We start from the raw sequence: 14,031 nt of genomic DNA, 5'->3' as shown, positions 1-14,031 counted from the left end.
CATAAATAACATGCCTAAAAAGGAGTGTGAAATAAGAAGATGCCTATTTTGCAACAAGGGAGTGGTGGAGACAAAATGGCACAACATTATGGAATGCTCAGACTACAGAGACATACATATGAAATATGAAGACAACCTGCGAGTGGACAATCTAAAAGCCTTGTTTAGGGAGGCAAGGCTCGGCAAAACTGTAAACATTTTGATCAAGATGCACAGTAGAAGATTTGACATCAAAAAGGGATTGCATACTTCAAAAGGTTTTGGGGCCCTTGTGTTTCAATGTTGGGTTTGCATGTTGCTCTTAATCCCATAGACTGCTCGGTCTCATGGACATTATTAAAATCTTTCATTCATTCATTCAGATTGGACTACCACGGAAATAGTAGGCTATGCTCCATGAAGTAAGACATACAATTTTAAGACCACAGCTTTGTACTTTAACATAAATTCTCTTAGGTGAAAGTAAAATATTTTCTTTTTTTAAATCCCTCCTATTTCTTAAGAGTTATAATATTTTAAAGTACCATGCATATCTTTAATTTCTCTGCACTATATTCAACATAATAATAACAAAATCAATTTTTTCTCTACTCTTGTTCTAATCTTTTACAGTTTCCCAAGTTTTTGCCAAGGTTTTCCTGTCTCGTTAATCAAAAATAGACATTTTTGTATAAAGTGAGTGCAGTAGCCCAGCCCCACTCAATACAAGCATCTAGTCGTACCACATCAGGCATGTTAAATTTATGATCAGATTTAGAACACTGCAGATATGAGACAATTCACACAAGTTTACACAGCATATACCCTGGGAAAACCTTCCAACTTGAAGGTGAAAAACTCAGCAACAAATGTCTTTTATTATATTCAACAAAACAGCAAGTTGTATTTACAAAATTGCTTCACTCCTTGAAGCTAGATGATTGGAAACAATCCACCATAGATGATATACGATCTACAATGTGAATCGGACTTCCTTAGATAATCCATGAACTGTTGTAGATGATCTTCGATCTGCAGCTAGGTGCGAACTCCTGTGAGAATTATACGATCTGTTGAGTGTGTATTCGAATGCCAAGGGGAAGATAATTGATCTCCCTTTATACCCGTGCAAGGTGACTCTCCATGAGGAGTCGGCAATCTGGAATAAGACATCTCTTCGTTTAGGGCAATGTAACCTTTCATTAATGGTGGTGGACTTTGCCAAAAGTCAGCCCCCTTTATAAGTATATTTATATTGCAAACAAATAAAGAATCGCACCACTTGGATAATCATCAATAGACTCCAAATATGTAAGGCCTGTTGATTTTAGACTTTCAGATTTAAACTATACTCAGAAAACTAAAGTTATTTAATAAATCAATATATTTGTTGTTTAATTTAATTACTTTCAGACTTGGACATAAACATAAATTGAGCAAAATGAACACGACACACAAATACCCTGGGAAAACCTCCTAGGAGGAAAAACCCAGCCAACAGATCCTCAGATCTGACTATGAATTATATCCAATTGTAACAGTACATTACTTAGTTGGTAGCTTTGATGTGGCACACCAATTTGTCTAAGCCTTTCACATAGCAATACACCTCTTGAATCTGTTTTGCATATAACAGGAAGATGACCTTCAGATGAACAGATCTGGAAATTGTCTTTGGCTTCACATATGTCTTGCAATTTGCATCTTCTATTGAAGTTCACCCTTGTATTAACAATCACCTCAATGCACACTTCCTTCACTTCGCATTTAGAATTCTTTCTTTCTGATTTTCGCATTTGCAGAATGATTATCGCATGTGATGTAATTGTATATTAATGAGGTCAAGTAGTTGTTTATTTATATGAGGCAAGAGGACCTATTTGAGGTCGGCTTGGTGCTGATCCTTTTTATTTATTTTATTACTTTATAGGGTCAGCCCTATTAGAGGGAACACATTTCCCTTTTGAGTGGAGTGTGTCTTTTAGTTATAGGGTCGGCCCTATTAGAGGGAACACGTTTCCCTTTAGTGTGGCGTGTGATAGGGGAGAGAAGGGCCCAGCCCTTGGCGGATTACAATGTTGCCTTAAGGCAACTGGAATCTACATTCTACCTAGTTACAATCAACAAGGCTGAAGGCCAATTACATATTTGGTGGAATCGTCCCTCAAGGAGACTCCCGCAGATACATACGACAACACTCCTTAGATATGGAGGACTCCTTGCTCATATTTGTGTCATGGAATGACATCCACCATGGCTACCCCCAGTGGGTGGAACAGAATTCATCACGGAGGCACTCAACGTGATGACATCCATCATGGCTACACCCATGAATGGAAATAAATATGAACACAAGTGCCCATCAAGGAGTCACTCAACATGATGTCGTCATCTCATCATGACAGTCACCATGGCTACTCCCAAAGGGTGATCAAACACAAGTGATGTTGTCATGGAGTCTCTCAACATGACATCCATCTTGGCTACTCCCACAGGGTGGAAAAAGGACTTTCACCTCAAACTTCTCTCTCACAGAGAAGAGTACATTAACAAGGGCTTGCACCTCAAACTTCTCTCTCACAGAGAAGAATGCATTACCAAGGGCTTGCACCTCAAACTTCTCTCTCACAGAGAAGAATGCATTAAAGTACATCTCAAGAAATCACTGATGTTGAGACTCTCTCGACAAGGGCTTCATTCTCCACAACTCCAAGCTTGTCTCGAAAATGCACAAACTTCACTCTGGCAAGAGACTTGGTGGGAATATCGGTCGTCTGATCATCAGTGCTAATGTACCTCAGCTGAATAGCATTCCTTTGCACCATATCTCTAATATAGTGATATTTGATCTCTACAAGCTTTGTTTTGTCATGAAACACAGGATTGACAGAAAGTTTCACACAGCTTTGGTTATCACAATGAATAACTGTAGGCTCCAACGATTGTCCAAACAATCCTGCAAGGAGCTTCCAAAGCCACACCACTTCGCGAGTTGCCACACATGCTGCAATGTATTCTGCCTCTATGGTGCTCAATGACACTGAAGACTGCTTCCTACTACACCAAGAAATCATAGCAGATCCCAAATTGAAGCAACAACCAGAGGTGCTCTTTCGATCAGTAACACTCCCTGCCCAATCAGAATTAGAATAGCCTTGCAGATTCGGGTCCACACTGGAAGAATATTTCAAGCCATATCCAACTGTGCCATGCAAGTACCTCAAGATATGCTTGCTTGCATCTAGATGTATCTGCCTTGGTTCACACATGAACTGACTAAGTGCACTCACTGCGTAGCAAATATCCGGTCTAGTGTTAACTAGATCCATCAAAGATCCAATCAACTGTCTGTATATAGTAGGATCCACAAGATCTGAACTAGCTGCAGATTCACTCAATTTCTTCAAGTTAGTTTCCAACTTTCCATCGATGTAGACATAGACTTGCAATCTAACATTCCAAATCTCTTTAAGATGTCAATGGTGTATTTTCCTTGACTCGAGATGATCTCATTAGGCCTCTACCACACTTCCAATCCTAAGAAAAAATGCATAAGTCCTAGGTCCATCTCAAATTCTGAAGTCAACTCCTTCTTGCATCTAAAGATGAGATGTTCTTCTCCAGTAAGAAATAAGTCATCAACATAGAGAACCAAGATTAAAGCTTCACCATTGACTACCTTGAAGTAAAGATTTGGATAAACATCATTCTTGCAGAACCCCAATCTCATCAAGTATCAGTCAATCCTTTCATACCATGCACGAGGAGCCTGCTTAAGACCATATAATGTTTTCTTTAATTTGCATACATGAGACTCTTTCCCATGAATCACGAAGCCTTCAGGTTGCTCAATGTAGACCTCTTCTTCAATTACGCCATTGAGAAAAGGTGTCTTCACATCAATCTGATGTAGCTTCCATCCCTTAGTTGTTGCAATGGCAATGATGGTCCTGATGGAAGTATAGCAAGCAATTGGAGCAAATGCTTTTTCATAGTCTATTCCTTCTTTTTGAGAGAAAACATGTGCCACAAATCTAGCCTTGTACTTATCAATGCTTCCATCAGCTACATACTTAATCTTGAATAGCCACTTGGAGATACAACTGACTTTCCTTCAGGTCTAGGTACAATATCCCAAACATCATTCTTAATAATGGATTGATATTCTTCATCCACAGCATCTTTCCATACTTGCTGATTTGAGGCTTCCTCAACACTAGAAGGTTCAGTCTCAATAAGATTACACATCAATGCAACATAGCTGGAGAATCTCTGTGGTCTTCTACTTTCTCTGAATGTGCCTCTAGGGGCCGCGAACTTTTCTGCCTCCTGCATAGTGTTCCTTGCCCAAAGAGGTCTCTTTCAATTCACAATAATATCTCTAGGCCCATCAGTAGGATCCAAGGGTTCAATTGGATCAATAGTCTCTACTGGTTTAGTGGACTCCCTCTAAATCTCCGGAGTAAGATCAATGTCCATGTCTTGAGGAGTCTCTTGATCTTCATCATCTATCTCCATGCATGAACCTTTAGATTTTCTAAATGCAACATCTTCTTCAAAGGTGATGTCTCTGCTAACCTCTATATGCTTCTGACCTGGAATGTAGATTCTATAGGCTTTAGAAGTTTCACTGTAGCCCACAAATATCCCTTTCTTGCTAGAAGGATCCAGCTTAGTTCAATTATCTTTAGGTACATAAACATACACTGGACAGCCAAAGATTCTCAAGTGACTGACTTCAGGCTTCACACCTGTAAAGGCTTCTTCTGGAGTCATATTCTGCAGTATCCGATGAGGACTTTTGTTCTAAACATATACTATTGTCCTGGATGCTTCGACCCAAAGAAATGTTTGAAGGTCTTGATCATGGATCATGGCTTTTGCAACTTCAACAATGGATCTGTTCTTTCTTTCTGCAACCCCATTTTGTTGTGGGTTGTAAGGGACACAAAACTCCCTCTTAATTCCTACCTCAATACAAAAATCATGAAAGCTACCAAAGGTGTATTCACCTCAATTATCAGACCTTAAAACTTTAATTCTTTTCCCAGACAAGTTTTCTACTTGGGCCTTAAACTCTTTAAATCTACCTAGGACTTCATCAGATTCTTTAGTCCTCAAAAAATAAATCCAAGTTTTCCTAGAGAAATCATCTATGAAAATTACATAATAAAAAAATCCACTTAGGGATGCCATAGACATTGGACCACATAAATCAGAATGTACAAGATCTAATATTTTTTTTGACCTACTTTCACTGCTATGAAATGGACTCTTAGTATTTTTACCCATAGCACAACCTTTACAAGTACCGTCATGTACATGACTAAGTTTAGGAATACCTTCAACCATCTTTTCCAATGATGGAAAAGCCCTGTAATGTAGATGACCAAGTCATCTATGCCATAGTTCGCTGGAACTAGAAGAGTCATGTAGAAGAGCTTAAACTGGACGAATGGAAAGCTTGTACAAACTCTCATGTCGATTCACGATCACACGAGCAATCATGATGCTGGAGTTCTTTGGCCATGCAAGAACTCTCCCTTTTGAAAATGCTACTTGATAACCTTTGTCCTCCAAGGCTGAAATAGATACAAGATTCCTCTTGTTCCTGGCATGAACAAGACATCACTTAGATGAAGGGGAATGCCAGATTCTAGATGGAGAGAAGTGGTACCAAATCCTTTCACGAAATAGCATGCATCATCTCCAATGATCACTTGAAGGCTAGTCTCCCTTTCCATCAAATCTGAAAGATGTTCTCAATAGCATGTGATGTGACGAGAAACTCCACTATCAATCAACCAGGTGTCACTATCCGTGGGAACATTACTTGATAAGGCGGATATGAAGAGGAATCCATTAGAGTTGTCTCCAACTTCCTTTTGAGTTGAGACTTCATTAATGTTTACCACTTGTTGCTTTGGCCTTGTTAAACAATCTCTTGCATAGTGACCAAACTTGTCACATCTAAAGCACTAAATGTGGGAATCTTTCTTCTTCTTCTTTGAATCAGGTGCAGAATTTAATCTTTGATCTCTATTCCTCTTGAAGTTGCCTTTTGTCCAATTTCTTCCTTTCTTCTTAGTAGATTGAGTGGCTAGAACATGAGTGTCTTCATTTTGAGAGCCTTTGCCATTTCCCCTTGCAGCCAACCTAGATTCTTCTTGGATGCAATCAGCACGAAGACGATCAAACTTGGGCAACTTGGATCTCCCACTGATACTTTGAATAAATGGCTCCCAAGAATGAGGAAGGCCATTTAATGCCCAACATGACAAGATCTTTATCCACAACTTGATCTCCAATGGCGCTTAGTTGATCTCTCAGCTCTGAGATCTTCATGAAAAATGATATGACTGTTTCTTCTTTTGCCATCTTGACTTGATGAAGTTGTTGTCTCAATGCAAGAGTCCTACTTGTGTTGTTGATCTCATATAGACCTTCCAAGGTTTTGAACATGTCTCTTGCAGTTGTCATCTTAGAAATGAGAGGCACTAAGTGATCCTTCACGGAGTCAATCAAGTTCTTCTTCACTTTTATGGAATTCTTCTTGAATTGAAGTTTCTCCGCTTGATCTTTTGGCTCAGATAAATCTTTTTCTTCCACAAACTGAAGAAGATCATTTTCTTCAAGTGCAATAAGAACTCTAAACTTCCACGAAGTGAAGTTTGAAGCACCTTCAAGTCTATCTTCGACCTTGAGACCGTTCACCATTTTTCGAGGCTTTGATATTGCTCCTTGAAGGTCAGAGATGAAAGAGAACTTCGCTGCTATAAGGAAATCTGATCACTATCTTCTCAAACCCACTCTGATACCATGTTAAATTTATGATCAGATTTCTAACAATGCAGATATGAGACAATTAACACAAGTTTACACAGCATATACCCTGGGAAAACCTTCCAACTTGAAGGTGAAAAACCCAGCAACAAATGTCTTTTATTATATTCAACAAAATAGCAAGTTGTATTTACAAAATTGCTTCACTCCTTGAAGCTAGATGATTGGAAACAATCCACCATAGATGATATATGATCTGCAATGTGAATCGGACTTCCTTAGATAATCCACGAACTGCTGTAGATGATCTTCGATCTGCAGATAGGTGCGAACTCCTGTGAAAATTCTACGATCTGCTGAGTGTGTATTCGAATGCAAATGGGAAGATAATTGATCTCCCTTTATACCCATGCAAGGTGACTCTCCATGAGGAGTCGGCTCCCTTAGGAATAAGACATCTCTTCATTTAGGGCAATGTAACCTTTCATTTAGGGTGGCGGACTTTGCCAAAAGTCGGCCCCCTTTATAACTATATTTATTTTGCAAACAAATGAAGAATCGCACCACTTGGATAATTATCGATAGACTCCAAATATGTAAGGCTGAAGGCCAATTACATATTTGGTGGAATTGTCCCTCAAGGAGACTCCCGCAAATACATACGACAACAAGGCAAGACGCACAATGAAAATAACAACTTATAGTTTACTTCACTTTAACTTTCTCAATTTCTCATCAACAGTAATAGTGGAATAATGGGCCATAAACATTCAGGAAGAGTTTTATTTTTCTACCCACTTACATATCTGTGGCTTAAGGATAGTCCCATATAATTTGGTAAAAGGATTGTAACCATGATTACTCCATCGCCGCTTATATTATTTAATTCGCCACCTTCATGATTAGGTGGAAGCCAGGGTAAAGCAATTAATTTTTTGAAGTTCCCTTGGGAATCATTCAGTGGCTGCTATTTCTTTCAATCGTTTGAACCACCACCCGCGAGAAGAGATAGTCATGTTAGAAGCTCTACTTTCGTCTTCGTACTTGCAGAACTCACATGCACATCCAAATTATTATCACCCAATTAAAAACTTTTCAAACGTAGCTGTCTCCATAACATTTTAGGATCTGTTCGATCACGAATAACCAACCCTTTACATTTTCTTGTCAAATTCGATTTTAGTCATAAATTGAAGTTTTATGTACCCTTCATCCAATATAACCATCCACAGAAGTTGCTGCTGGCACTTTTCCAAAAACCAGCTGTTAAATGGCCTCTAGTTAGAAATTTTTTTAAAATAATTCAGATATAACCTCTGGTTTCTATATCGAAATATCTGTTAACGTTCTGCCTCTTTGCTCTGTTGGTATCCTCCTTTCCAAGCTTTGGTCAATTTAAGAAATCCTCACATTGCATATCAATGACACGGAAACTAAACTAACCCATTAGAAATTATGTAACGCTAAAACCTATCAGTGAACAGAGAGCCGAAAGTTTCAATGTAAATGAAAACCCAGAAAAAAAATATCTCGATCATCTATACCCTCAAGAATAAACAGCTAAAGAAAAAAATGCCTCTTAGGCATATCTGAATCCTTTTTGCTTTTAAAACCTTAAATGAACCATTCATCATTATTTTTAGCCTTGTGATTTTCGCAAATACAATCAAATAACAACAACAAAAACAAGCACAGACATTTATATCCGGCGATACATTAACAAAATTACATTCGACCAGCATATACTTAAAAGATGTGTAGCCTGCAAATTGAATTAGCCAGATTAAGATTAAAATACCTAGGAAGACTTGTAAATCCCGCCTGTGAATTCTCCTTTAATTTCAACTGGCAAGCAACGAGAATGGGGATTCCCGACTAGATTTGCAATCCACGCTCACAGAACAAACTCTAAATTAAAGGGTTTGGACTTCTATGGTTGATGCCCACCTAAAACTAGGCAGAGCAGTTTGACAATAAAGACTGTGTTTCGACAATATAGTTTGATGCCGAATTTTTAAGCATTGGCATGTGCTTGCTTATAGTTTGCACCACAAGCAATGTCAATGCGCTGCTAATTCGGTCTAAGATTGTAAATTTCGAGCCCATGAAGTTAAAACTAGATTACTGTGAGGGTTTAATTACCCTACTTGGATTCATTTAGGCTATAGTGAAATAAATGCAATCAACTTAAGGAAATTTAGTGCTATACTCTTACAAATCTTTGTAATTAAATTTGAGAAATGTGGGTATAATTTTATTTATTAGAAATTTGCTCCCTCTCTCGTTATAAAGTCTAATGTTAATATAGAAATTAATTATAATGATCAAGCAAGCAATTCAACTTAATTATTGTAGACAAGAGAAGTTTGAAGGTTATTAAAATGTATTTGAAGCATCTTTCATTGTTTTTTACAAGATTTTATGAGAGAAAGTCTACATTACATTGCATGAGATCCAAGCAAGGATTTTGTGCATAAGATAGTCATTTTAGTTTATATTATTTATTTTCTCTTTTTTCTTAAGATTATGAACTCTTTATCATCATCGCCATAGCTATTGTGGAGGTGAGAACACCAACATGGGAAGTAAATAAATGACAAACAATTCCAAACTTCACAAACCCCAAAATGTTAGAACTATAGCACCCAACACTAGTATTCTCTTGATTTTGGTTGAGTTTTTTAGGGCAACATAATAATAGTGCAAAGTCATGTCACACTTTTATAAAAGAAACAATTAGCATAGATCCAAATTTTTAACTTGAATTGCAAGAAAGTAACATATAAGTTTTGGATTTTGAAAGGATGTAAACTAATGAAATGTATATTTTTTAGTGTACTTTACGTTTTTTATTTTTTAAAAAAAATTAAAAAATTATTTGAATATATTTTTTTATAAATTAAACACTATGATTTAGTTGTTGATAAAATGCTAAAAAATGAAGTTTCATGGGGTCACTCTTTATATAGTAAATTTTATCTTTTTTGCTTCAATTCTTTTTGTGTATTTATAAATTAAAACTTTAGTGCATGGATACATTTTTCCCCATTTTGATAAATATATTTTTAAATAAATCTGAAAACTTGTGTGCACTTAAAATACATCTCTTTCCATGGAAAATCACCTTTTAGTTTAATATTTGCTCTTGTGAATGATTCAGTCTGACATATCTAGGTATTGCCTGTGTCGGTTCTAGATCAGGTTCTTCATCTTCTTCCTCACTGTCATCGCTTACCGGTTGAGCATCCAATTTTGCATTTGTCGGTTCTTCATTACTCTTTGCCTCTGGTTCAATGATCACAAAATTTTCCTCGTTATCATCCTTTTCAGGTTCTGATCTGCTTGTACCTTCAGACTTATCAGATAGATCATCAACTTTACATTAGCACTTTCAACAATTTTCCTAGTTCTCTTATTGTAACAGTTATATGCCTTACTCTTAGAAGAGTAACTAAGAAAAATTCCCTCATCAGATTTTGCATCAAATTTCTCAGTGTAGTTATCTCTCTTAATAAAACATTGACTTCCAAAAATTTTGAAATAACCTACACAAGGAGTTTTTCCATACCATAGCTCATATGGTGGCTCATTGTTACCCCTCTTTGCCAGTACCCGGTTTAAAGTGTATACAACAGTATTGACCACTTCTCTCCAAAACATTTTGGATACATTACCCTGCAATAACATGGTTCTTGCAGCTTCTATTATTGTTTTGTTCGTCCTTTCTGCTATGCCATTATGTTGTGGTGTCCTCGGAGCAGACATCTGTCTCTTTATACCCTATTCATCACAATACTTAACAAATTCATCAGATGTGAATTCACCTCCTCGGTCTGATCTTAAACATTTCAAGTTCTTACTAGTTTCCTTCTCAGCCAAAGATTTATATGATTTAAATTTACTAAATGCTTCTGATTTTTCTCTCAAAAATGTCACCCACATCATTTTAGAATAGTCATCGGTGAAAATCATGAAATACCTATCACCGTAATAACTCTTTGTTCTCATGGGGCCACATAGATCAGTATGTACCAAATCTAAAATATTCTCAGAATTACAATTCTTGCTCTTGAAATAAATAGAGGTCATCTTACTGATTTGACAATCTTTGCATATCACACTATCTGGTTTGACAAGTTAAGGTAATCATCTTACAACACTTGACTTGCTTATCTTAACTAAATTATCAAAATTAACATGACAACATATTTTATGCCATAACCAGTTGTCTTCCATTCTTGCAACCAGACGATTATTAATATTACTATTCAAATGGAATAAGTTACCTCTAATTTGCTTCCCGGTAGCAATCAGTTCACCATTACCTCCAAGATTTCTACAGACTCCACTTTTAAACTCAAGCAAATAATCTTTATCATTGAGCTGACCAACACTTAAAAGATTATGTTTAAGACCATCAACCCAAAACACATCATCGGCATTACTCTTCCCATTTAGAGAGATTGAACCTTTACCTTTCACTATGCAAGGAGAGTTATTTCCAAATCTAACAACACCTCCATCAAATTCATTAAGGGTTATGAACTTACTTTTATCTCTGGTCATGTGGTGTGAGCAACCACTGTCTATAATCCATTCATCACTATTCTCCATATGAGACACTAGTGCCTTTTCATTTGGCAGTTCCTCCTTCGCAGCTGCAAACACAATTTCTTCATTGTCATCTTCATCTTCAGACTCCTCATCGGTCACACCTTCATCTATTGCAACATAACAATGTTTCTTGCCCTTTCCTTTGAATCTTCTAAAATTCTCTTTCTTATCGGTGTTAGGGCAGTTAGCAACAATATGACCAATTTTACTACAAGAGATGTTAAATTCTGTGAGAAGCAAGAATTGAGCCAGGATCTGATGTCGGTCATAGATCACATGCAACTCCAAGCAACGGATGATCGAAGATCAAAATAGCTGAATGAAGATAAATCTGATATGAGAGAAAAATAGAGATAAAGAAGAGAATTTAGAGAAGACTCTCACCGAGCTATCACTTCACTTGTGAAGGTGAGAGTATATTGCTTATTATATAGAAAAATAATAGCATATACAACCAAGAGGTGCATTAACTCCCACCTCCATAAAAAGTGGGAGGTTTTACCTACTACCCCATAAAAGGTGGGAGGTTTTTACCTACTTGGTAAATGCCAAAACATGTGGCATAACCTCCTTACATGAAAACAAAAAAGGAGTTATAAGAGGTGGCACATAAGGCCAAAAGAGGGTGAGAAACCCAACTACCCCATAACCCACTTAGGAAATGACAAAATAGTGGTTATGAGAGGTGGCACAACAAGCCAAAAGAGGGTGTGTAACTCAACTACCCATGTGAGGTGGAGAGTTACACATGTAGCTAATGTATTCCGCCACGTGTCCTCATATTAACCACACCTAATAACCTAAGCAAGCTTAATAATATATGTGTAGGAAAAATAAATACCCCCTAACATAAGGAAAATAAAAAAACCTGCACTAACACCCCCCCTTAAGCGTACCTTAGGTGGGTGAAAAGATGGGTCCCGGCAAATGAGGCCATGTTAGGTACCCATGTACATAAATATCCCCCCCAAAAGAAGAAGACACCCCCCCCCATAAGAGGAATAGACCCCCCTAAATAGAGAGAGAAAGAATGAAGGACTAAGAAGCCCCTCCTGAAGTAGACACCTTTTGCATCCCAAGCAAAGATCGCAAATGAAGGAACTTGCTTTCAGTGAAAGGTTTGGTGAAGATGTCCGCAGTTTGCTCCGATGTAGAACAATACTTAAGATCAATGATGCCTTCCTGAATGAGCTCCCGAATATAGTGCATATGTATCTCAATGTGTTTCATCCTCTGATGATGAACTGGATTTCTTGAGATCTGTATAGCACTCTGATTATCACAAAAGATGATGGTAGGCTTTCTGACTGGAATACCAAACTCAGTAAGAATATTTTGAAGCCAAATAGCCTCAGTGGTGGCATTGACTGCCCCTCGATACTCGGCCTCTGTCGATGAAAGAGCAATTGCAGACTGCTTCTTGCTCGACCAACAAACTGGACCAGAACCAAGTGAGAAGCAATACCCAGAAGTAGACTTGCGATCCTGAGAATCACCTGCCCAATCTGAATCCGTATATCCTACCAAGTCAATATCCACACCTGCTACATACTGAATTCCATAATTGTGAGTACCCTGAATGTAGTGGAGGATTCGCTTAGCTGCTTTCCAATGCAACTCATGTGGCTCTTGCATGAATCTAGAGACCATGCCCACAGCATAAGAAATGTCGGGTCTCGTATGAGTCAAATAAATGAGGCTTCCAACAAGCTGTCGATATAAAGTGCCATCAACCAAGGGTGAAGAGCACTTAGCCTCAAGTTTGACCCCTGACAAAAATGGAGTAGGTGCAGGCTTACAATCAGCCATGTGAAATCTGGAGAGCATATCAAGTGCATACTTGGGTTGTCCAAGGAAGATTCCTGAAGATGATTGAGTGATCTCAATTCCCAAGAAGTAATGTAGAAGACCCAAGTCTGACATCAAAAATCTATCATGTAGAGCAATTTTCACTGCTTTGATGGTGGATGAGTGACTCCCTGTGAGTAACAAGTCATCAACATAGAGAACCAAAAATGTGAGAGTTTCATCCTGTTGCAGAATGTATACATTCGGATCAGAATGGCACCGAGTGAAACCAACTGTCAAAAGGAATGAGTCCATCTTGGCATACCAAGCTCGAGGAGCTTGTTTGAGGCCATAGAGAGACTTTCGAAGTCGACACACAAGTGAAGGATCCTGAACAAACCCCTATGGTTGCTCCATGTAGATTTCCTCCTGAAGGTCACCATGAAGAAATGCACTCTTCACATCCATCTGATGAACTTCCCAACGATGGGTTGCAGCTATAGCAAGAACAAGTCGGATGGAATTCATCTTAGCAACTGGAGCAAAAGTCTCAGAGTAATCAACCCCTGGAACTTGGGAAAAACCTTTTGCTACCAAGCGAGCCTTATACTTATCAACCAACCCATCCGCTGCAAATTTTGTTCGATAGATCCACTCGCATCGAACAAGTTTCCTTCCCTTAGGAAGAGGAACTAAATCCCATGTGTGATTCCTTTCCAAGGAATTGAACTCTTCTTGCATTGCAGCATCCCACTCAGGAACACCTGAAGCTTCTCGAAAAGACTGTGGATCAGAAGCTGAAGCAATGAAGAGATGTGGAGCTTGCTGAAATTGTGACCTTGTTCTTCTAGTATCTAATGGATCACC

The 14,031-nt window shown here is 38.1% G+C and overlaps 2 protein-coding genes across 2 annotated transcripts in view; both read right to left on the bottom strand.

Moving 5' to 3' along the window:
• The window catches only part of LOC131036728 (26S proteasome non-ATPase regulatory subunit 14 homolog), a 63,214-nt gene extending 54,283 nt beyond the window's left edge, over nt 1-8,931 (bottom strand). The window contains exon 1 of the mRNA XM_057968696.2: nt 8,561-8,931. The gene's annotated coding sequence lies outside the window, so the exon portion shown is untranslated. The remainder of the gene's footprint in view (nt 1-8,560) is intronic.
• On the bottom strand, nt 6,172-6,696 carry LOC131036730 (uncharacterized). Its single transcript, XM_057968700.2, has one exon. It carries the CDS (start codon nt 6,694-6,696, stop codon nt 6,172-6,174), a length of 525 nt encoding a protein of 174 aa, XP_057824683.2.
• Nucleotides 8,932-14,031: the final 5,100 nt, after the last annotated feature.

The sequence above is a fragment of the Cryptomeria japonica genome, chromosome 3, assembly GCF_030272615.1.
Source record: "Cryptomeria japonica chromosome 3, Sugi_1.0, whole genome shotgun sequence".
Taxonomy (NCBI): Eukaryota; Viridiplantae; Streptophyta; class Pinopsida; order Cupressales; family Cupressaceae; genus Cryptomeria; species Cryptomeria japonica.
The sequence above is the reverse complement of the archived record's forward strand: the minus strand, read 5'-3'. Positions and strand labels throughout refer to the sequence as shown.

Coding starts and splice junctions, on each gene's coding strand:
- LOC131036730 (XM_057968700.2), bottom strand. CDS start 6,696: ATGGTGAACGGTCTCAAGGTCGAAGATAGACTTGAAGGTGCTTCAAAC.